The sequence below is a fragment of the Oryza sativa genome, chromosome 10, assembly GCF_034140825.1.
Source record: "Oryza sativa Japonica Group chromosome 10, ASM3414082v1".
Taxonomy (NCBI): Eukaryota; Viridiplantae; Streptophyta; class Magnoliopsida; order Poales; family Poaceae; genus Oryza; species Oryza sativa.
Genome location: NC_089044.1, coordinates 6,179,351 through 6,203,408, shown reverse-complemented (window position 1 = coordinate 6,203,408; position 24,058 = coordinate 6,179,351). Strand labels below are relative to the sequence as shown.

The 24,058-nt window shown below is 38.8% G+C and overlaps 2 protein-coding genes across 5 annotated transcripts; one reads left to right on the top strand and one right to left on the bottom strand.

Moving 5' to 3' along the window:
• The first annotated feature begins 3,303 nt into the window (after positions 1–3,303).
• Positions 3,304–11,108, top strand: LOC4348225 (transcription initiation factor IIF subunit alpha). Of its 4 annotated transcripts, none has more exons than XM_066304712.1 (9): positions 3,304–3,669; positions 4,727–4,885; positions 5,793–5,944; positions 6,545–6,912; positions 7,601–7,716; positions 8,572–8,694; positions 8,820–9,020; positions 9,108–9,305; positions 10,569–11,108. In XM_066304712.1, the coding sequence occupies exons 1-9, from the start codon at positions 3,496–3,498 to the stop codon at positions 10,662–10,664; spliced, it is 1,587 nt and encodes a 528-aa protein (XP_066160809.1). In that variant the 5' UTR covers positions 3,304–3,495; the 3' UTR covers positions 10,665–11,108. The 4 variants fall into 4 exon arrangements, with proteins under 4 accessions (XP_066160809.1, XP_015614803.1, XP_015614804.1 ...); XM_015759317.3 differs by having other exon boundaries at positions 8,820–9,029; XM_015759318.3 differs by having other exon boundaries at positions 8,817–9,020.
• Positions 11,109–21,027: 9,919 nt separating this feature from the next.
• LOC107278634 (uncharacterized) lies at positions 21,028–22,307 on the bottom strand. The gene is made up of 2 exons (XM_066304979.1): positions 21,659–22,307; positions 21,028–21,516 (listed from the first exon to the last, which is right to left on the bottom strand). Exons 1-2 carry the CDS (start codon positions 22,301–22,303, stop codon positions 21,202–21,204), a joined length of 960 nt encoding a protein of 319 aa, XP_066161076.1. The 5' UTR covers positions 22,304–22,307; the 3' UTR covers positions 21,028–21,201.
• Between the last annotated feature and the right edge of the window lie 1,751 nt (positions 22,308–24,058).

Sequence of the window (24,058 nt, the reverse complement as noted above, 5' to 3'; positions counted from 1 at the left end):
AAATTTCTAAGCTGAATGTACATTAAATCTCTGTCCAGGACCAGCCAGGATACACAAAAGACAATTGTTGATATATAGATCTACGTCTTACAAAAATATAAAAGATTACAAATGCAGCGGAAAAGATAAAACAAGCTAGACTTGAAAGCTTGACTTCTGCAGCGGGCAACTCCACTCCACAGGCATCCTTGACGGCAGCGACGAAACCAATTTCAACAAGATAGCTCCAGCTGCAAGACTCTTGCTCTTTCGTAAAAAAAAATAATGCCATAACGCTTCATAACAACACAACTCAAGCTGATGAAGACTAACATGTGTGAGTGGTGAAATCATAAACTACCAACTCCCTATATATAAACGCCTCTGATATGCTATCTATTCTCCAACAACATATTATCCACATATATCTCAAATTAGAAATCATTTGGTGAGATCAGCCATAAGTTTGGTCCATTGAGTGAATTGGCCCTTGATATCCATAACAGTAGGGCTAATGCCTTTCATAAAAAACAAGATAAAAATCATGATGGTTGATGTGAGATTTACATACGTACTTGTTATCGATGCGACGTACACACACTACTCATGGTGGATGCTTGGACAGTGGTGGTCGACCCGTCGGGCGTTACACATACGTGTAGACTAGGGTTCCTATTTTCTCTCACTAGCATGGAGATGGGCGCATGGTGGACTGTAGTTCTCGTAGGAGTGATATGAGATGACACGCGTGTGGTGGTGCGGGAACGATCCAATCCTATCCTGCACCAGTAGTGACTAATAAAACGGACAAGCAGACATAGCAACGGACAAGGAAACATAAACACTTCGAATTTTTTAAATAAGTAATAAAGATAGTATTCGAATTTTTAAAGAAAGGTAAAGATAGTAGGGAAAAAGTGAAAATTTGGTACAGCTGCAGACCATCTCTTATGGACGGACGTAGGACCTGCACACGTCGCGAATGTCAAATAGTCTGGTACCGTCCGAACTATCCGGTCTTTTATACTTTTCCAACGGTCATTGAACCAGTAGCCATCGGGCCATAAAGTGGTGGACAATCTGACTGCTCTTGGACTATCTGATATCGCCTTCTCCAACGTTCACTTCTAGCCGCTTCATAACATGTTGAATAGTACGGTACTCGGCCATACTGTCCGGTAACACGCTATCTCGTGGTCTACAACCTTATTCTTGAGGGTCTCACACATCTAGAGGGAGTCGGACAATCCGGTACCGCACTAGATTGTCTAACACCATTTGTCCTACAACCACTAGACAATTTGATCAACTGTTGCCGGATTTTCCGACACATATGTGTGGACTGTCTTGTACCACACAGGACTGTCCTACATTATGCAAATTCAGGGCAGCTTGATCTTCTATCTTCAAAACTTTGTTCGAATCTTTTCCACTTCAACTCTTTTGCTTTGAAGGTTTTCTTTACTCACTTTAGGAACTAATAATGCCTGCTTATCACTTAATAATTGCATTATTCCTTTAATCGTTTCTCATCAATTAGCCAAAACCCACTAGGGAGCCTAGATGCACTTTTTTCGATCATCAAATGCGTGGCATGAGCAAATTTCTTAAAAAAAACGTGGCATGAGCAAGATGAGAACTAAAGATATAGGATCAAGCAATATGAACAAAGGACTAGGTTGCGTTTGAGATCTCATTTAACTTTTGCTTTTTGTACTGCACGCGAAATGGAAAGTACCATTAGTTTCTGATTAATTAAGTATTAATATCACGAACATAAAAATTGAGTTTATTTGTTTTTTAAAGGAATAGTTCTATGTATTTTTTTTTGCAAAAACACCATTTAGCAGTTCGAGAAGCGCACTTACAGTAAATGAGAGAGCTGTAGTTTGGAGTTGAAGTCTACTCCCTCCGGTTCCATATTAATTGACGTTTGAGACAAGGCTGAGGTCAAACTTTTATAACTTTGACCATCAATAATTTTAAAAATATTTAGTTTAAAGGAATTATAACAACATATATAGATTTCTTTCAATGCACTATAATAAAAATAAACATACATTTATTTATTATATATATTATAATAGAAAAATAAGGTCAAAGACATATTTTGTAGACCGTGTCATTGTCTAAAACGTCAATTAAAATAAAACCGGAGGGAGTAAGACATAATCTAAGATTGAATATTCCGGTTCGGAACTTCTCCCTATGCATGCGAAACAGAGTGACTCATTAGCGCATGATTAATTAAATATTAGCTAAAATAACCTTGAAAAATGAATTAATATGATTTTTTAAACAACTTTCATATAGAAAATATTTGTAAAAACACATCTTTTACCAGTTTGGGAAGCGCACAGATAAAAAAGAGAGAGTAGAGGTTGGAGAAAGGGTAGATTCTATCTCACCCTAAGTATTATGAACAACTTGAGCAACTTGAGCATGACATGAGCCAGATAAAGACACTGTTAAAAATTATCACATATCACAATATGTGGCCGTTTATCTCTTATCTGGATTCTGACATACCACTGAAATTTTGTATGCGAGCAGCTTTCTCCTTGCAGAACTTGTCCTGTGTTGCTTGAAATTTGGCGTACTCATTCTTCAATAAACTTTTGAGCTGCAAAACATACGAATGAATCTACCATTAATTAAACAAATCATGACTAGATTAGTAACCAAAAGCCATTGCAGCATGAGGCCAATAGCAGTGCAGGGCACGCTACGCGTGTCTCTAGCCCGACCGATGCTACCAAGTAGATCTAAAACTGAAATAGGTCATTCACTCCATAATGCTTGTGTCATCTTTTGAATAGCTTTTGAGCTTGGGTGGGACCGCAGCATGATAATTCCTTGCCTTTTTCTGCTGAAGAACTCGTGCCTCAAGTAAGGCCTGAGCTTCCAAGTCAAGATATGGTCTCCACGTATTTCTCTCTTCCATAGCAGCAGATGTCCTACGTGGCGGGCTAGAGCTTCTGAAGCCTTTGATAGTGCTTTCAGAACACTCTGTCTGTCCATGTATATACATACAAAACTATCATGTGTACATTTCATTCAGCATTCATTGTACTTATTAACTGAAGCCAAAAAATCAGACATAACACAGAGCGAGTAACACTACTGTAGGCTTAAAAAGGCTTTACAGGCGTTAATTAATTAAAAGTTCTCAAAAAAAAGAAAAGAGACGTTAATTTTTCTTAAAAAAACTTAACAGACCCAGGGGCATCCGAGTGGATAACACCACATGGGCCCAGCCCAGCCCGATCCAATCCGTCTCTGGTCTCTCCGGTACAAAATCCAACCGAACCCTAGTGCTCAGACAGCAGCAGCAAACCGACCCCGTTCCCGTTTCCATTTTCACGCCACCCCACCACCCGCACACCCACACTCCACGAGAGACGACCCAAACCGGCCGCCACCGCCGCCGCGATCCCCCACCTCCGCTCGCCGGAAGGGGCGCCGTAGCCCCGCCCCTCCCCTCCCCCCTCTCCGGTGGCTGGCCCCTCTCCGGCGATGGGGAGCGCCGACCTGGTGCTGAAGGCGGCGTGCGAGGGCTGCGGCTCGCCGTCGGACCTCTACGGCACGTCGTGCAAGCACACCACGCTCTGCAGCTCCTGCGGCAAATCCATGGCGCTCTCCGGCGCCCGCTGCCTCGTCTGCTCGGCCCCCATCACCAACCTCATCAGGGTATGTATGGATCCCCCCTCCCCCTCCGTTTCCGCTCTCCCGTGCCGTGCCTTCTTATGGGGGTTGTGGCCCGCGCTCGCGATCTAGGGTTTCCGGCTGCGTGCGCTGCTCTATTTGTGCCCTTTTGGGTGGGTCATTGGGGGATAGTCCGGGAATCGTGATGCTTGATGGTATAATTTAGGGTTCCAACACGACCTCCTTCATGAGCTGAATTCTCTTCGATGTATTATGGACCCATATTGATATTGTCATGGTCTTGTGGAGTAATTCTGAACATAAAGGTTGCGGCTTGACGTAGACTTGTGAAGAAGCTCCATTAATCGGATTAGAAATGGGTGATTCAGTTTCCTGTTTCAGAACAATTCATTTTAGAAGATATGAAATGCATGAATATTTTAGAAGATATGAAATGAATGAATAGGAAGAGAAAATTTGTCATCAAGATTTGTTTTTTACTAGATTTCAGGATGTTCATTTCACACTGTTTGTCCCGGTACGAATTAATGTTGTGGTTACTCTCTCGGATTTTATTCACTTACAATCATAGTTTTGTCCACAGTGCAAACAATGTGGGCTGTCAGTTCATAGTTCTTGTTGTCAGTGCAAACAATCTTAGTTTTGTCTACAGCGCAAACAAGGATTTCAAAAAAGGTCTCAATTTGATTATCATTTTGGTGGCTTGGGAAATCTGGAAGCATACAAACGACCGCGTGTTTAACAGCGTCCATCCTAATGTAATGACTGTCATCCAAACGGTGGCTAATGAGTGTGTCTTTTGGTGTATGTCTGGAGCTTCTAAGCTCAGGGGGTTCCTTAGTAGGTCGCTAACCCCGCTTGGGCGAGGTCATTTTTTGTTGTTTTTCCATGTAACCATAAGTCCTGTTTGTTTGTAGGGTGAGGGAGGGCTTTTGCTTCTCTACCCACGCTTTCCTCCTCTCTTAATGAAATGATACACAGCTTTCTTGCATATTCAAGAAAAACAAAGTTCTTGTTCTGGTGGCTTGCTATTTGGTTCATCTGCTTACACTGACATCCTCTGTGGATCTTTCGGTTGCAGGAATATAATGTACGGGCCAATGCCACCACAGATAAGAGCTTCTCTATTGGAAGATTTGTGACTGGTTTACCCCCTTTCTCAAAAAAGAAGAGTGCGGAAAACAAATGGTCTCTTCATAAGGAGGGGTTACAAGGTCGCCAGATTCCTGAGAATATGCGGGTATGCATTCATGGAAATCACTGTTTTATCATGTGCTTTCTGTTTTGGAAAACAAATGACTTTTGAATCTTCAGTCTTCACTGTATGTCTTGGTAAAGTGTTTTAATTATCAGATGTACCAATGTAGCATTACATAGTCCATTTCCTCATAACTATACACCATTTTAATCTCCCAATACCTACACTCAATGGTATGCGAAAAAGCTGATGAGGTCATCTATTTCCATTCGGGGAAAAGGTGTTGGTTTGGTCCGTCAAGTTTCAGACTAGTCTTCATTTTATGTAAAAAATTTAAACAAATATATGTTTTCGTGTGGTTGACATATTGGGCTAGGGCTTTTGCTAACACAAGATGTCAAAAAGAGAAACTGGAATAAATATAGAAGGACAAAAAAATATCTTTGGTATTTTTTTAGTTAACCATGCAAGGCCCAAAATAGATTGATGAAGATATGACTTCTCTCTTCCATTTCATTACTCCCTTTGACTTTCTTGTGGAGCCATACTTTCAAATTCAAATAGTTTACGGGCAACATCTAGTTGTTATAGTGAACCCCCCACCGCACATGATTTGGATGGATCAGTTTTAATTCCACTATAGGACCACATGAATGAGAATTTGCATAACGGCGTATTGAAAAATAATAAAGGAGGGATACTATGGTTTCTACTTTCCTTTAGTCCAATGCATCTCACCCAGTGGGTCACATTCAAACTTGCATGATAGCACAGATCTATTGCTTCTACATTAAATACTTCCCACAATTTATTTTACTTTGCTTGTACCAGATGTTGCCATTTTCTGTACGGGGTTGGGGTTTTTGAGCCATAGAAACTCTGAACATCTGTATGAAGTTTTGTTTGGTTGGCTCTGTTAACTTTGTGTATATATGTTTTGCAAAACTAGGAAAAATACAATAGGAAGCCATGGATTTTGGAAGATGAAACTGGGCAATATCAGTATCAAGGTCAAATGGAGGGATCACAGTCATCAACAGCTACATACTATTTGTTGATGATGCATGGCAAGGAATTTCATGCATATCCTGCTGGTTCTTGGTAATAGACTTGCTCAATATTTTAGATGCTCGCTTTTAATCAAAGTTGTCAAAATCTCATGGATGCAAAATTGAAGATATTTTTGGATATGCTAAAAAAACTACAGAAGTACGATATTATGATAATATTTCATTAAACATTTTACTTGACCATTTCCATATGTCCAAACATGATTTAGTGGACAAAACTAAAGTGATTTTGTCGCTTTCACCCTTGTTAGCAACAAAGGTAGGTTTCAAAAAGTTGTTCATGGGTGTGCTTAGCATTCCTTTATATTATAATCCAAATCAATTTTGAATTTTAAAGTTTGTTTCTTTAAGAATAATTGTAGGTGGATTTTTTTTAACTTGCCTTCTTAGATCATGAAAAAGAATCAGGCAATAAAAGTGTTGAAGAAAATCCCTAAAACTAATCCTAAAGTCGGGTCTAAAATTCAAAATAAGCTTTGGATTATAATCCAAGGGAGTGCCAAGCACACTGTTTAGAAACTACAGTGATAGTCTTAGCAATGGTCCTAATACTACTAGTTCTTTAATTAAGACTGAAAGTCAGATAAAATTGTCTAATTTGATTATCTGTTTCTTTGTTATGTCCTTTTAGGTATAACTTCAGTAAAATTGCACAGTACAAACAACTTACCCTGGAAGAGGCTGAAGAGAAGATGAATAAGAGAAAAACTAGTGCAACTGGTTATGAACGTTGGATGATGAAAGCAGCTACAAATGGGCCGGCTGCCTTTGGTTCAGACGTAAAGAAACTTGAGCCTACAAATGGCACTGAAAAAGAAAATGCCCGCCCCAAGAAAGGGAAAAATAATGAAGAGGGTAACAATTCTGATAAAGGCGAGGAGGATGAAGAAGAGGAAGCTGCACGCAAAAATAGGCTTGCGCTCAACAAAAAAAGTATGGATGACGATGAGGAAGGTGGAAAGGATCTGGACTTCGATTTGGATGATGAAATTGAAAAAGGTGTGCTTCTGAATCTTGCTTCAAAACAATACTTTTGCAGTTGATCTACACAACTAATAGTTGTATTTATACTACCATTGCATAGTACCTTGATGTTTTTACTTTTTCTTGGCCTGAAGTTTCTTTTTCATATGTTTAATTTTTTTAGAGATATATATTTGTTATTGGCATATTCTGTAATGTGTTGTTTGAGGTTATTAATGCCTAATATACTTAAAAATTTAAAATGCATTTTGTACTGCCAGTGTGGTTTCATGACAAAAATTGGAATGCATTTGGTTCTTCCAGTGAGATTTCATGACATATGTAAAATCAGTTGTGGATTCAGAGTACTTATTTAGTAACACTTTTAAAATACGATATGTTTTTTATAGGCCATTCTCATCAAATTTGTTTAAGAGTCTATAGACACCATGAAGCATAAGCTTGTGGTAATTCCTTTTGTCTGATGGCCTTCTTTACATTGGATGACCTCCACATGTTACTTGTGTTTATATATTTTTTAGCAAATTCTCAGCTACAATGCATAACATCCCCAATTCACCATCACATTGGGCTTCATTTGCTCTTTTGCGGAAGATCAATTCTGAAATTTGTGCAACGCGAATAAAACAGTAACAATGCCTATATATTTTTTGGGCATTTTGAAGTCTGAGATTGACATCTCTGTTGGGAATTGCCTTGTCAGGTGATGACTGGGAGCACGAAGAAACATTCACTGACGACGATGAGGCTGTGGATATAGACCCAGAGGAGCGGGCAGATTTAGCTCCTGAGATTCCCGCTCCTCCTGAAATTAAGCAGGTAGACAGGATTATTCATTTCAAAATAATTATGAGTTCTGTTATCACAGTTTGTGTTTCTCGTATAATACCTTGAATGAGCACACTTTGACATCTCATCTGTTACTGCAATGTGACAAGTATCTGATTTGTAAATATTCATATGGTTTCTGATATCACACCTCCTGATAATGCATGTCTCATGTAACAGTTTTAATCCACATGTGACTTTTTGTGTTGAATTTAATATGACAAAGCAGTCAACAAAATAAATTGACCTGAAGTAGAAGTGGGATACCTTGTTATGATGGTCATAAACCTTTGTTTGAAAATATAAGGATTTCTAGGATTCGAATTTTGTACCACAATATAAGCATTCCAGCACTGATTCCCATCATGTCAATGATTCCAAAGCCAATTGGATGATTGGAAACGGAATCTAAGCAATTCAAAATTAGAAAATTGATAACTGAAGTGGCTAAAAAAGGAATCTTTTGACCTAACCTTAGTACTTGCTAGACAACCTAGAAATCCTTATATTTTGGAACGCAGGGAGTAGGATTTAGCTGTGTTAAGTTTCTGTTCATTGTTATAAGGTTCTCATTCAATGCTAATAGAAGTATCCGATAGCTATTCTAGTTCTTTGATTAGAGAGGCTTTGTATTGCTTGCAGCTCATTATTGTGGGATCTCACCTCTTGCAAAAATGCCGCTAGAACAAGAAGAATACCTACCCATATATGATGAATGTAGTGAACCTATTTGAAAGCAAATATGCTTTTCCTCTTCCCTTTTGTTATTTGCTACTTTTTCTTGCTCATAGGTGCGACTGTTCCCTATCAGAATAACAAATATTCTGTGACAATGGATTCTTTTAGGATGATGAAGAGAATGAAGAAGAGGGTGGTCTGAGCAAGTCTGGCAAGGAGTTGAAAAAGCTTCTTGGGAAAGCTGCTGGACTTAATGAGTCAGATGCCGATGAGGATGACGAAGATGATGACGTAATAATTTATTCTCTCAACTTAAATATTGTATTTTCCATAGTGTATTAGGAGGGTAAACTTTGGCCAGAAAGGATGTTAAAATTATCCTGATGAGTTTATGTTTGTATTTCTCCATGTAGCAGGAGGATGAGTCATCTCCAGTGCTTGCTCCAAAACAGAAGGATCAACCCAAAGATGAACCTGTAGATAACAGCCCCGCTAAACCAACACCATCAGGACATGCTCGTGGCACACCTCCTGCATCCAAATCGAAGCAAAAGAGGAAATCAGGTGGTGGTGATGATTCAAAAGCATCTGGCGGTGCAGCTTCCAAAAAAGCAAAGGTGGAATCTGTAAGTTCTTACACACTATTATCAAGAATACTTCTTTTGATTTAGTCTCTAAATGATAAATCCTTTCATTATTTTTAGGATACAAAACCATCAGTGGCCAAAGATGAGACACCATCTTCCTCAAAACCTGCATCGAAGGCCACTGCTGCATCAAAAACTAGTGCAAATGTATCTCCTGTCACAGAGGATGAAATCAGGACTGTTCTTCTTGCTGTTGCTCCTGTCACTACACAAGATTTGGTATCTAGATTTAAGTCTAGACTACGAGGTCCAGAGGTAGGTTTTGTCAGTTTCCGTTTTTATTTATTTTGGATACTAATTCAAACAAATCTTTTAAATTCAAGTAATCACCCAAAGGCACAGTTATTAATCTTAGTGAATCATGTAGAGATTAGAGAAGAAGAAAATACATGTTGATTGCTTTGACTGACAACCAAAACCCCCCTGGACTATGGAGTCCAGAGGTAGATTTGTTCAATTTCTTTGTTTACTTTGCTCTGGTCATATTTATGGTAGCCCAATCTATATTCGCATGCTGCACCTAAAATTGCTTGTTCAATTCATCTTTTATACCAGAATGGCATGAGGCTATCTAAGTATCTATCTTGTAAAATGTTCGAAACAGAGAAACCTGTTTGCATTGACTGGTTTTGCTGATAACTGGTTTCAATCCTGTACTCCAGTTCCATTTTCCAAAGCCCCTTTGGCTACCCATGGAACTAAATGGGGCATTGCTCTGTTGGCTATGGTTGCAACGTCTAATCTGAGCAGCACCAGCATTTGTTGCATAATTGCTTCAGTTCATTGTCGTAAAATTTCTTTTGGCCATGTCAGCTTTTTTATGAACTCTGACTATCATTTGTTTGCCACAATTTTGTTAGCATACCACAATTACGTAAGTCTAGCTAGTTATGGCAAAGTTGGCCATGGAATTAGCTCCTATTTACCTAACTTTAGTTATGGCAAAATTGGCCATGGACCTATTTTCTAAGTACACATTAGGAATTCTTTTGATTTGTCATGAACTCATTACTTCATTAGTATGTGAAGGATTTATTTGTGGTATTTTTTAACATCATGTATGAACATACCTTTTGTTCTTGAGCCTGAGGGCTTTGTGGGATAGGTCTATCGGAAAGGAAGGTTGTCACTTTGATGTAGCCGTATTTGATGCATTATCCCTCAAATCTTAAAATGAAAAAGGCTATAAATATCATAGTAGTGTTTCATTATATATTTCAGTAGGTTGCCCTATTTCTATGGTATATCCCCTCCCCCATTAGTTTGACCTTTTAGAATAAATGCTGTCAAACTTTGCTCATTATTATGTTTGGTTCTATCTTGGTGATGAAAGCCATATTAATAGATTTGTTATTGAAAATAATACTATGAAGGTATATATTAACATAAAATTATAAGAATTAATGATTAAAAATTGCATCTTGGAGGCCGCAGCCACACATGAAACTATATCCATAGCCGTTATGGTTTGCCTTTCAGCTAGTGCATGTTTTAACGTTGATTGTTTTCGCACCGCAGGACAAGAATGCTTTTGCTGAAATTCTGAAGAAAATATCGAAGATTCAGAAGACTAATGGCCACAATTATGTCGTCCTTAGAGATGACAAGAAGTGAAGAGCAAAACTAAAGTGGTGCTTTCTTAAAATGCAACCTTTTGCTTTGCTGTGCCTTTTGGCATAACATGTTTGTAAGATAAGTGTATTGGAAGAATTGGCCTTGTAACCTGATGTATTTAGGGCCTATTTGGATTGTTACCCTACCAATTTTTTGGTAGTGCCAAAATGTAGGCAAGTTTTGGCACTACCAAATCTTTGGTAAAGTAAGATTGCATTGATCATATTTGGTTTGCTACCAATATATAGCTAAAATGTAAAATTGTAGTGAAGAATATTCTAGATGATACCAAATCTAAATTAGGTATTACCAATGAATAGGCTTCGATCCAAATTAAACACAACTACTATTCAAATTACCAAAATATTGGTAGGGCATGTTTTTGGTAACAATCCAAATAGGCCCTTAGATCTTTTTTAACTTAAGGTCATTGATCACTTATCATTGTTGCTGCCGCGCTTTTAGACATCCTACTGGAAACCAGCTGTTTCTAAAACTACAGGAAATTTTTGGTACAAAATACTCGCTACAGCAGCGGGGTTGGTAAGTAAAACTGTAGATTTAATTAATGTTGAGTAGATTTCACTTCGGACGATCTTTATTACTACCACTGTCCCAAAATAAGGGCAGCCGTGGATATCCGTGCCTAATGTTTGACCGTCTGTTTTATTTGAAAAATTTATGAAAAAATTGAAAATATTTAGTCACATAAAGTACTATTCATGTTTTATGATCTAATAGCAATAAAAATACTAACCATAAAAAAATTTCAAATAAAACAAACGATCAAATGTTAACGTGAATAGTGTAAAACTGTACTTATTTTGGAATGGAGGGAGTAGTTTCATCATGGATTAGGATTAGACCTATGTTTCCGCTCAACAACAATCCTTTGCGCTTCAGACCGGGGATCATGACTTAGACAACCTCTAGTCATCCATGTCCCTTCAGTCTAAATCTGCACGACCTCTCCTACTCCCTGATGATCTTGTTGATCCTTCACGACCACCAATCCAATGCTCCAATGTCCCAATCTATCTATCTATCTATCTATCTATCTATCTATCTATTATATTATTAAAACAGCTTTGAAAGGAGGCACCATATTCGCTGTGGAGACTAGAAATTATCACATTAATCGAAGAAAAATAGAAAATTCAACCGCGTTGGATCATGATGGACATAGATTATAACGGTGGAGATTGATCACACTACTATAGAAATCTAGATTTCGAATATGTTTTGGAGTCCGTATGACACAGTTTTAAAAGAAATTAAAGGTTAGTACTAATCTGATTCCATGCGTGGCTTGGGACTAATGAGACTCGGATTTGACTTCAAGACCCCTCCGACTTGCTGCTTCCATAAAAAGAAAAAAACAAGGCTGTAGAAACTATACTAGGTAATTATAAAAATGGTTTTCAATAATAATTCCAAATAAATTTAAAAAATCATGAAAATTCAGAATAAAGAAGGAGTACTATTTAGATATATCTAAAAATCGGAATTAAAAAAGAAAAATAAAAGGTGAGTTCAACTAGAAATACAATTTAAAAATAACTGAAATTCGAAATTAAAAATAAGCACTATTCAAAGAAGAGTCCTTATAAGAACCCAATACGAGATTAATTAATATTCAGAAAAAAAATAAAATCCAAAATTATTAAAAAAAGGAAAAGAAGAGTTCGAGTAGAAATTCAATTTAAAAATAACCAAAAATTCGGAATTAAAATTAAGCAATATTGAAATAATAGTCCATATAAAAACCCAATACGAGATTATTAAGATTCAAAAAAATTAAAAAAAATTAGAAATTAGAAAAGGAAAAGAAAAAAAACAGTTCAAGTAGTAATACAATTTAAAATTAACTGAAATTCGGAATTAAATATAAGTAATATTGAAATAAGAGTACATATAAGAATCCAATAGTAGATTAATTAAATTTTTGAATAAAAAAAATAAAATAAAATCTAAAATTAGACAAATTAAAAAGAGAGTACAAGTAGGAATACAAATTTGAAACAACTGAAATTTAAAATAAAAAATAATAAAAATATTAAAAGAACACAATACGATATCAGTTAAAATTCGAAACAAAAGATAAAATAAATTCTGAAATTTGAAAAAGAAAGATAAGATTTCAACTAGGAATACAATTTATAAATAACTAAAATTGGTGATAAAAAATAAAGACTATTGAAAGAAAAAGACTATCTAAAACATACGACGAGATTAATTAAGTAATAGGCCTATAAAGGCGTAGAGTGGTGGCGGTTGAAGGGACATCTAAGAACTATTAATAAATCACCAAATGACAATTAAAAGGAAGGATGACGGGCAGGTCATGAAGCAACCGGTCAAGGCGGTTGGCAAGACTTCTAGAAAGTAAAAATAAAAAAAAACCCTAATGATAATCATATTTGATTTTTAAAATCTGAACGACAATAAAAATGAGAGGCAGCGGGCGGGTCGTACAGGAGTACAATGGCGGCGGGCAGAGCCGCCGATGGTTGATGGGACTTCTAGAAAGTAAAAAAATAAATTCAAACGATAGTTATGTTCGATTTTTACAATCCCAATAACAATAAAGAGTAGGCGGCCGGCGGGTTGTAGAGGAGTACAGTGGCAACGTTTGACGAGATTTCTAAAAATTATAAAAACCTGAAACCCAAAGACAATAAGTTCTAAAAATTATAAGGTCCGATTTTTAAGGTTTGTGCTTCTAAAAGTAAAAAAAAAAACCCAATGATAATTATGTTTGATTTTAAAATCTCAATGACAATAAAGAAGGGCGGCAGCGGGCGAGCCGTAGAGGAGTACAATGACAAAGTCGCTAATGTTTTGGCAGAACTTTTATAAAGTAAAAAATGAACATAAACGATAATTATGTTCGATTTTTAAAATACTAATGATAATAAAGAGAAGAGCCAGTGGACGGCCGTAGAGGAGTATAATGACAACGTTTGACAGGATTTCTATAAAGTATACTCCCTCCATTCCAAAATATAAGGCACAACCACCTTAACCTAAAGACCAAGAAATAGTTATTATCATCTTGTAGTTTAGATTATCCTAATAAATGTAATGCATGCATCCAATAGAGTTAGAGAATGTGAGAGTGAAGGATTTTAAAAAGTAGTAATTTAATGGAGAATATGTCATAGTTAATGGCATGCATGCATGCATGCCTTATATTATGGAACATCTAAAAAAAGTGGTTGTGCCTTATATTATATAATGGAGGGAGTAAATGATAAAGATGAAGCCTAACCGGACAATAAACTCTAAAAATTATTAGATTCAATTTTTAAAGGTTATAAGGAGAATGAATAGAAACAGATCGAGCAAGCAAATAAAGAAGGATATGACAGAAATAAGGGGTAGCAATTGGTGTGACTTTCAAAATATAAAATTAGAGAGATTAGGATGATAAGGCATGGTCTTTCAAAATCTTAAGACAACGAGATAACTATTTAATAAATTTTAAGTAAAATCATATTAAAAAATTATATAATTTACATGGGTGCTAGTCGCGCAATTGCGTGGGCCACCCAGCTAGTTCACGTTATCCAATCAATTGACGGCCCAAGCATGTGCCACCAAATCACCGATAACTGAGGAAAATGGGAGCCCTCGCGCCATGGCCGTGCGTGGCTGCGTCGCTCGTCTTCGTTTCCCACCGCCCCACGAGGCCATGACACTCCTATTTCTTCTTTCAACCAGCTACGCCTTTGTGCATGGGTGGATACGGAATTGCTAGAAAACTTCAGTATGTTTTTTGACCCCAAAATTTTTAGATTTGTGACTATCGAATCGTCTCGAGATTATGCATGAAGGGGAAAAATATGCTAGAACAAAAATTTTACACTTGTCACATGTAAGATCTCGGTGCTAGCCAACCAAACCATAGTTAAATATGAGTTTTATATAAGTTATATTGTAGTTCTAGTTACAATACAGCTATAGTGCAGCTACAATGTAATTACACTTCGATTATAGTTACATATGTAGGTTTTCAATAAAAAAAATGCAGCAGTTTTTTACTTTTTTTAGATACTCCCTTGGGCAAAAGCCAACGTGCAGTGCTATACCAAATTGCAAAACCCCAATCCAAGATGCAATGGATGATAGTTTATATGGTGTTTAGTGAAAAGATGAGTCTAATCATGATCCATTGTAAAACTTTGGCAAATAAAGGAGACCTTAATGTCCTGTGTGTGCTCAGATGTTGGTTCGTGTGTGCATTCATGAGGATGAGTGCGCATTGTGATCATCTGTGTTTGTATATTATTTAAACTACTTAACGGGCCGTGCAAGGCACGTCGACACATATTCAATCAAGTAAACAATCTATATTATTGTCTATAGTAACAGTGGAAAGCAGCACTAATTCAAAAAAATATTTCGACTCAACTTCTGCAATATTGTAAACACTACCGATTGAATCACAGTTAATACCGAAAAATAAAGTTCAGGTAAACTTATCTTTCTAAAAGTAAATAACACTAAAAACCAGAGTAGGAAATCGGATGAACCAGGGTGCTGAACCAAATTGGACCATCCATTCATGAATAAACAACTCAGCCAAACCGGATCAGATAGAGAGAATAACACATGAGGATTGGAGGCATCAGATCCACGACAAATGGAACAATAATTAGGTGCTCAAATACCATGATTATCTGCAGTTTTTTAACAAGCACATAAACATGCCACTACTTGAACCCAAATTGTGTCCGTATCATTTTCGATCTTCTTCAATTTGGGTATACAATAACTGATGGGTGTACACTTTAAACTTGTAGTAAAGGAACAGAACAAAGACATGCCATTGAGGATACCAATAACTCAGTAAAATATATCAGTTTGATCGTGTGTAGGGATCACGGTATGTTTTAGTAGCAATTGAAAAGTCCATAACACACCTGGTCAGTGAATTGAAGAGGATTGAAGTGGCATTTACACAAATCGCTGGTCAGTGCGCGGAGGCGTAATAGCATCGACACCGAGCCGTTGTCGAGGGGTCAATCGGTGCCGACGGCAGCGGCGATCCAGTTTGCAGCTTTTAGGCTGGGTGAGTGCGAGGGAAGGCGAGGGCCAGTCGTCCACAGCGGGTTCAGGCGGGGCAATGGTGAGGCAGAGCGCAGTGGGCGGCTATGCCGAGGGGAAGCGCGGTTACCGGTTAAGGAAAGGCGGAGCTAGCGTAGACGGGAGAGGGGAAGCGACGGCGGTAGGAGCGTGGTTGCCGGCAAGGAAGGCGATGGGTCAATCCACAGCGGCGATGGCAACGTGGAGCGCCGTTACCGATTAAAGGGGAGGTGGAGGCGGAGTGCGTGCGCGAGCGTGAGCGCTAGGGGTGGGACCGAAGGAGGATTGCCTGTTTCCTTCGGAGAATCCAAAACTCAATCCCATGCGTTAATTCGAGTGGATCGGACGGGTAGATCAAGTTGCTCTATTAGGGCAAGTATTATGAGCCCCTTATCACTAATTCCAAGATGCCATATAGAATCATATGATGATATGGAGCAGAGGAGAAGAGAGAGAGGAGCAGCCACCCCTCATACAAGGGACAACCTCCACACCAATTTCAAGAAATAAGAGAGAAAGAGAGAAGTTGATTGGTAGTAAATGTATTGGGTTTAGTGTAAGGAGATGCAATCTATTGTATGTATTACCTCTAAATTAATATGTAGATGATTTAGACAAAATTAGATGTGACCACTACCTCTATCATGAAACTTGCCCTTATAGTATAGATAAAAGAAACTTTAATGTTACGTGGCCATTAGAGAAGTGTCAACTTTGGGATGTTGGCATGAGAATCTTCAGTAGATTAACTCCTATAAGTTTAAGTTTAAGCAACTCCATAAAACTTAATACACATCTTGAACCAATATGAACTGCAATACAACAGAAATCACCAAGTTACAAAATCTAAACAAATTACAGGAACAGGCTCTAGGTTCTTGCTAGTAAGTGGAAACAAAGAACGATCACAATATTCCACCACATTTGTCACCCGGGACAATAATCAAACTGATTGATTATTCTCCTGGAGTCCTGGGCGACAAATGGACACACACATATCACAAATGACACGTTACCAAAGTGAAGTGATTATTCAGATTTCATCCACTAGACAGAGAACATATAGTCACATGTTCCCAGCAAACACAAAAAGACACAAGGTGTCACTGTACAGAACCAAGGACGAAGGTGTCCATAAAACACCTAGACATGCTTACATTGTCATTAATTAACAAGCCAAGATATATCAGGCACACGAGGCAACACAACACCTACTAGGACTGACATATATAGCTTCATAGGCAAAGGTAGTTAGTCATCCAAAACTCGGTAAAATCACCAAGCATAGCTCTCACAACCACCATAATCAAATACTATAGGGTCATTCATCATTGGGGCAACAGTTCTGCCGTCAATAAGCAAAACAAAAGCCAATTTGTTAATGACATAGGCAAACGGAAACATCACAAGATGAGCAACGAGTCACCGATATAAATTCATGCCATAGTCATATGGTCAGCAAAGTTAGGCCAAATCCCCATAATTACACATCATAAACCAAAATGCAGGACATGCGTGTTCACATTATTTCGCTTACAAGAGGTGATATAGTCACTCTATGTTATGTCAGGAAGCAAAACCGAGCTTTTAAATAATACTACTCAAATATGCACCTTCATGAAGAAACATTAAGAAAATACACAATACAAATTTACCACCCAACATCCTATAGCAATGTTAGGACTACAGTTTATGCAGTACGCAGAACGGCATGAGAATAAATTAAGCAAACTGTTATTATTTACTCGTTCTATCCCAAAATATAATAAATTGTAGCACTCAAAATTTGTCCCAAATATAACAACTTCTCTACCTATATTCTCTTCTCAACCGATCAAAATCTTCCGCCATTCAAATTATTCATCCACTTTCTCGTCAACCAGTCACAACCTTCCCCCATTTAATTCTACCAATCTATCTATCTATCTATTATATACTAAAAGTCCATTAAACGTCCTATAAACACTCCTAAGTTGCCATATGGCGCTCTAATAAATTATAAAAAATCTTAGAAATTCTGAGAAAAAAAAAACATCTAGCCCTCGATTTTACTTAATACGGTGGACCCATTATGCTACACCACTAGATTATACAGATCAATTTTAAAAAGACAAAAAAACCCAAAACCCATCCCGTGGATCTCCACCTCCACCCCGGCCCCTCCATCCAGGCCTCCTCTTCACACGTACGTACACGCCTAAGTATGTACATTCCCCATCTAGCCTACACCTATATTTTCTCCTTTCCTTCCTTCCATATTCCGGTTTTCTAGCTAGCTAGCAAAATTTAATACAAAAGAATTCAATAATTAGCTAGCTATATAATTATAAATTCAAAGAATATATTAGATTTTAGTTTAATACATACTCAACGTTACCATCTCATCGATTTTAGATGATGTTTAACAGACTTGTAATGTATTATAGATAGATCCTCATGTATGTGGCAATGGGCTTATATACCTTTAGGGTAAGAACATAAGTCCGTTTATTTTCTTTCTGCACAAACCAATTAAAAGGTTAATCATCTCTAGATATGAGCATTAACATGCCACGAACATATTTGTCCTGCATATATACACAATGATTAACTTTAAGATTCATTTAGATTTTATGATATACCAAGGTATGGAAAATAGGACTAACTAAACTTGATCAAGAGTGTGAACACAACACATGACAATTTTCATAGGTGCAACCACCATATCTCAGTATCTACAGAAGTTTCGTAACATGGGGCACAATGATCAGGAGTTAAACGTATACTAGATGCACACAAAAAAATATTACAAATTTATCTTGAAAGAATTTATTGAGTCTTTTGAACACAAATATTTTTAGGGTTGTTTTGGAATTGAAAGTGCATCTAGGCCCCTAATGATTTTGGTGATTAATAACAATGCGATTAGAGACGACTAACATTTTCGTTTGAGTAGATGTGAGGATTGTTAGTTCTCGGCGCACCATGTTTCCATGCCAAACTCGATAATAGCTACAAATCCAAGCGATGCGGCATATGAGCAAAGGGTATATTGTACATTTTAATTTCTTTGTGTCTTTAGGAAAGCCGTACTATTAGGGGGGGTGATGCATTGATGATGAGTGATGTGGGTGCTCAAAAATCAATTTTTCAAAGTGTTTCTTCTCATTTTCTCTGTTCTGGAATTTTCTGGAGTTGTCTGAAACAGGTTTTCAGAATTTCCAAAAATTTACAGAACCGTTTTTCGCTTCACTGCCATTTTCAGAAATTCCAAAAATCGGTTCCGGACAAGTCCGAAAATTTCTAGAAGCGAAACTCAGTTCTGTCTATTTTCTAGAAATTTTCGGACTTGTCCGAAACCGATTTTCGGAATTTCTGAAAATGGCCGTGAAGCGAAAAACGGTTCTGTAAATTTTCGGACTTGTCCAAAACTGACTTTCAGAATTTCCGAAAATGGCAGTGAAGTTCAGAGTTGTCCGAAAGAGATTTTCGGAATTTCCGAAAATGTCTACGCAGCCAAAACCGCTTATGTATATTTTCGGACATGTCCGAAAGTAATTTTTGGAATTTCTGAAAATATCTAGCAGGCAATTTTGGTTCTGGATATTTTCGGATTTGTTCGAAATGTTTTCGGAATTTCCGAAAAACTTAGTTGGACTTCACTGTGTTTGCTGTTCTGGAGATTTTCGGACTTGTCCGATGCTAATTTTCAGAATTTCCGAAAAATGGAATTATTGCACATAACGGGCAGATATGAAGCTGTGGCTATAGATAGCCTCCTCTCACCAAGTCAAGGCTGCTGCTCTCATTGAAAACTTGTGCCCTTGGCTTACTACTCTTGAGATTTACTTTTGAGCCTTGCTTGCTTGATTCCCCTCTCCACCCGTGTTTGATTCGGATTTGGTGTGTGTGAGAGTTGTGGTTTCGAGCTTGTGTGAGTGCTTGGTGTTGTCTTCGTGAAGATTTTTGAGCACTTGCATCATTCCCGGGAGTTCTTTGCATCATTTATTACTCTTGGAGGTTAAGGACTTCTAGATGGCTAGGTCACTCTTGAGTCACCGATCTACGTGTGGTTGGCCAAGAGAAGTTTGTGAAGGTCGGATCTCACCTCCGAAAGGGAAGAGAAACCACTAGTGGAAGGAGGAGTGCTTTGTGCAATCTCTTAAGGAAAGGGTTAGCGAAGACCCGGCTCCTCAATAGAGAGTAGAATCCCCTCAAGGATTCGAATTTCGGGAACATCTCATATTGCATCAACGTCAATGATATCCCTTTCTCCCTCCTCTAGCTTTGCTTGTTTGCGCCGCTATAAGTCTATTGTTGTTTGTGCTAGTATTTCTTTTGTGTAGGCAGCTAGATCTAGCATTTCATTTCAGTTGCGCCTGCTATGTTATTTTTGGAATTTCCGAAAATCATTTTCGGAATTTCCGAAAAGTGTTGCTTCCGCATTTACTTAAGTTTTTGAATTAGCCTATTCATCCCCCCTCTAGGCCTAATTGACCCTTTCAGGAATTATATTTAGCTGTTTGATCGTGTTTGTAGTTATATTTAGCTATTTGATCGTGTTCATTTTTGACTACGTGGAGCCTCTCTGCATGAAACTCTCATATGGGTTGTCCGGCCCCCACCCAATTCACTAAACAGTGAGAACATATATTAGTCTTAGCTGCTTATACAAAAGCCATTTTTTTTTAAAAAATAAAAGTTTATACATAAGGTGGAACATTGTGCAACTATTTATCATCCCACAAAATATAAAAGATAAAATAAGACCAGTATAAAATAAAATAGAAAATTAATTATATCAATAGGGAGTAAAGTGATCTAATTTAGAGAGAACCTATTTTACTTAGCTTGAAACATCCATCTCTATAAGCATAGCATTGTAAGTGCTTAGATGCGTATTCGGGAAAAAGAATAACTGCTTAGATGCTAATGGTGTTCCCTTTATCCTATATAGTTAAGGTTTCTCCACAACTTTTTTTAATCAATACTGATGAACAATTTTTTTTGGTGAGAAATCATACTTTTGAATCGTGGCATAATTAATCCAGTTTCCACCCTTATAAACATGGCATACGATACATGCGTGCGCAACAATACGAGCTAACTTCCTAGTTTCCTTAATACTAGTGTCCAACTCTAAAAATACTTATATTTTGGAATGGAGGTAGTGAATATTTTGGATCTGCTAAGTTCAAAAAAGATTATCCGTTTCTCAATTACAGACCATGTAATTGAAGAATAATATTGGAAATGATATGTCATATGTAGGACAGTTCATCAAGGAACCAAGCAGTTAAAGGAACAATAAATGTCACTGAGCAAATAAGGCATTAACAAGCAACCAGCAATCGAAAACAACATGATTTTTCTATACGTACAGTGTAAAAGGCATGGCAAATAATTACCTTTAGTATAAAAACTAGTGAATGGATGACAGATGCCTACTCCCGGGGCTTGGGGAAGAATCTTAAATTGCAGACTCCAGATTAACCATGAAGACACCAATAGCTGTTGCCAGAAATACCACATTATGTTCCTCAGCAAAGCCCAGAATATTCATTGGTGCCGGTGTATCAGTATCAGGCCTTGGTTCGAAAGGAAGGAGCCTGTCCAGTTCAATAGTTTTCTCCAGCACCCATCCAGCAGCAGCACTGTCACTATTGATCTTATGCTTCCATAGATTGAGACTAAAATCCCGCACAGCAAGGAAGAGAAGCCCACCATCCTCTGCTGGTGCAATCTGGTCACCTCCATCGCCATGCATTTCTGGTAGCACATCGATCTAGGCTGGTATTTGTGTATCCAAATCAAACTGAAGGATGACGGTCCCAATAACACTTTGGAACAAGCAATAAAAAAAATTCCCAACCAGGGGTACTAGAACGAGTCTTGTGCCCCCTAAAATTAAACGCATTTGAGATGACCTTGCCCCAATTGCCGGTGTCGGATGAGTAAACGCAAGTGAAAAGCCGCCTCCGGTACTTATTGAAGCCTATTACCACCACCTCAAAGGGACTGGAGTGGCAGCCGCCGTGCACATGCCCATCCACGCATCGCATCGCCCAGTTGGAGACGTACGCCGGCCGGCGACCGAACGGCTCGGGGATATCAACGGCGCGCCGGTCGCCGGTGACGGGATCCCACACCGTGATTTGCAACAAGCTCCGGTCGTAGATAAGGGCGCGGCCGTGGCGGAATGCGAACATATGGTAAAAGTGACCAAAAACCGGGGGGCTGCCACCGCCGCCACCGGGGAGCGGGAGCTGCAGGGAGAAACGCGCCGCGGAGATCCGGTCCGGCGGGTCCAGCGTGGGGATGAAGATGGGATTTCTGTAGCTGACCTTGAAGAAGCCGAGGAGGGGTGGCTTCCCGTGGTGGGATCGGAAGCGCCGGAGGAAGACGGCGTCGGAGACGACGCGGCGCCACCGCTTGCAGACGAGGGAGGCGCGGGGGAGGGAGGACGGCTTCGCCGGGAGGCGGAGGAGGATCTCGGAGAGGAGGTCGTCGTCTTCCAGTGGCTGCGCCTGCGCCGGCGACGGCGAGGTGGTGCGGCGTCGGTGGCTGGTCATCTCCGCCTCACACACTACTCTAGAGGTGGCCAAACGGGCGGCACGGCCCGGCCCGGCACGGGCACGGTTCCGGCACGGCCCGTTTCGGCACGGCCCGTTAGGCACGGCTGATGAAACGGGCCGTGCCGTGCCGGCCCACGTGCCGAGCCGCCGGCCCAAGCACGGCCCGTGGATGGCCGGGCCGTGCCCGTGCCGGCACGGCACGCCCGCGGCCCACGGGCCGTTCGGGGCACGGCGGCCCGTGAAGGCAGGCCGCCAGCCTGCAGTGCACTGTGCGCAGTGTTTTTTTTTTTTAAAAAAAGCAAAGGAAATGTATAAGGAAAAAAAAATTAAAAATGGAAATAAAATGTTTAAAAAAAAGTAATGATTTACTAATGTTAAAAAATGAAAAAATGGTATTTAAAAAATAGAAATAAAAGTTTTTTAAAAAAGTAATGATTTGCTAATGTTAAAAAAAAAGAAAAAATGGTATTTTTTTGTTGTGTTGAAAAATTTAAAAATATAGATTGTGATTCATTATTTTGAAATAATTTAAAGGTAAATCCACACTTGCGAAAATATTGCAAAAGAATTTGTTAAAAATAGTAATGACCTTTATTAATGTTTATATCATTACAGGATACAATGATACATGCTGCCTCGTTAAAAACTTTGTCATGTAAAAACTCATAGGGGAAAATGAGAAAACCATGACAAAGAAAAGAGTACAGCTCAAAGGTCAGAACTACTTCTAACAAAATTCTACTGGGGTTGGTCTGGATCCAGGTAGAGTTGCTCGAAGTGGGCGGCCAATTCTTGGTTGTCCGCAGTGTATTGGGCATGTTGTCGAGCAAGCTCCCAGTCTTTAACGCTTAGTAGCATTTCGACGTGGTCGCTGCGCAGAGTCGTCCTCCGGTCTTCGATGATTCGGCCGCATAGACTGAAGGCCGATTCGGAGGACACCGTCGACACGGGCACCGTCAACACATCCCGTGCTAGTTTTGAAAGCACAGGATATGTTATCTTGTGGTCATTCCACCACCCGAGGACGTTGAAATCTTGTGCTTCGTGGTGGATGGCGTCGCTGTCCAAATAACCGGACAACTCTTCGGCCACAACATGCGAAGAGGCGTCTCCACTTGTAGCCGACGAACTGCCACCACCTTGGATTGAACTTGAAGACGATCCACCCCAAATCCTACCCCACTGTATCTTCTTCTTACCTGTAGTGGGGATAGGAGGGGGTCTCCGCTGGCGAACTTCCTGAAACTTTACTTCATATCTTCCAAAAACCTCATATAATTTACGTCTAACCTCAGTATAAAAAGAACTATAATCTACACCTATAGTATCTCCAACAAGTGATAAAATAGCAGACAATCCCCTTAATTTACACCTAGGATCTAAAACAAAAGCAAGAGCATACAACATAGGTATATTTTTCCAATATTTCAAATATTTTTGTTTCATGTGAAAGACAGGTTCAGTTAGAACGTCATCATTTTCGTATTCTTTAAATAAAGTAGCAATTTCAAGAAGGTTGTGCAAAATTATATTAGCAGTTGGATAATAAACATGTGACAAAGTTAGAGTACAATCATAAAAAGTTTCTAGAAATTGGTAAAATTTTTGGACAATTGCCCAAACATGCTCGTTCAGTACTGAAGACCCGTCACTGTTTCTTGGGCCACCACGTGACTGAACAAAATCAGAAAGTAAACTACTATAAGGTAAAACAACTTTTAACATTAAATACGTTGCATTCCACCGATGCTC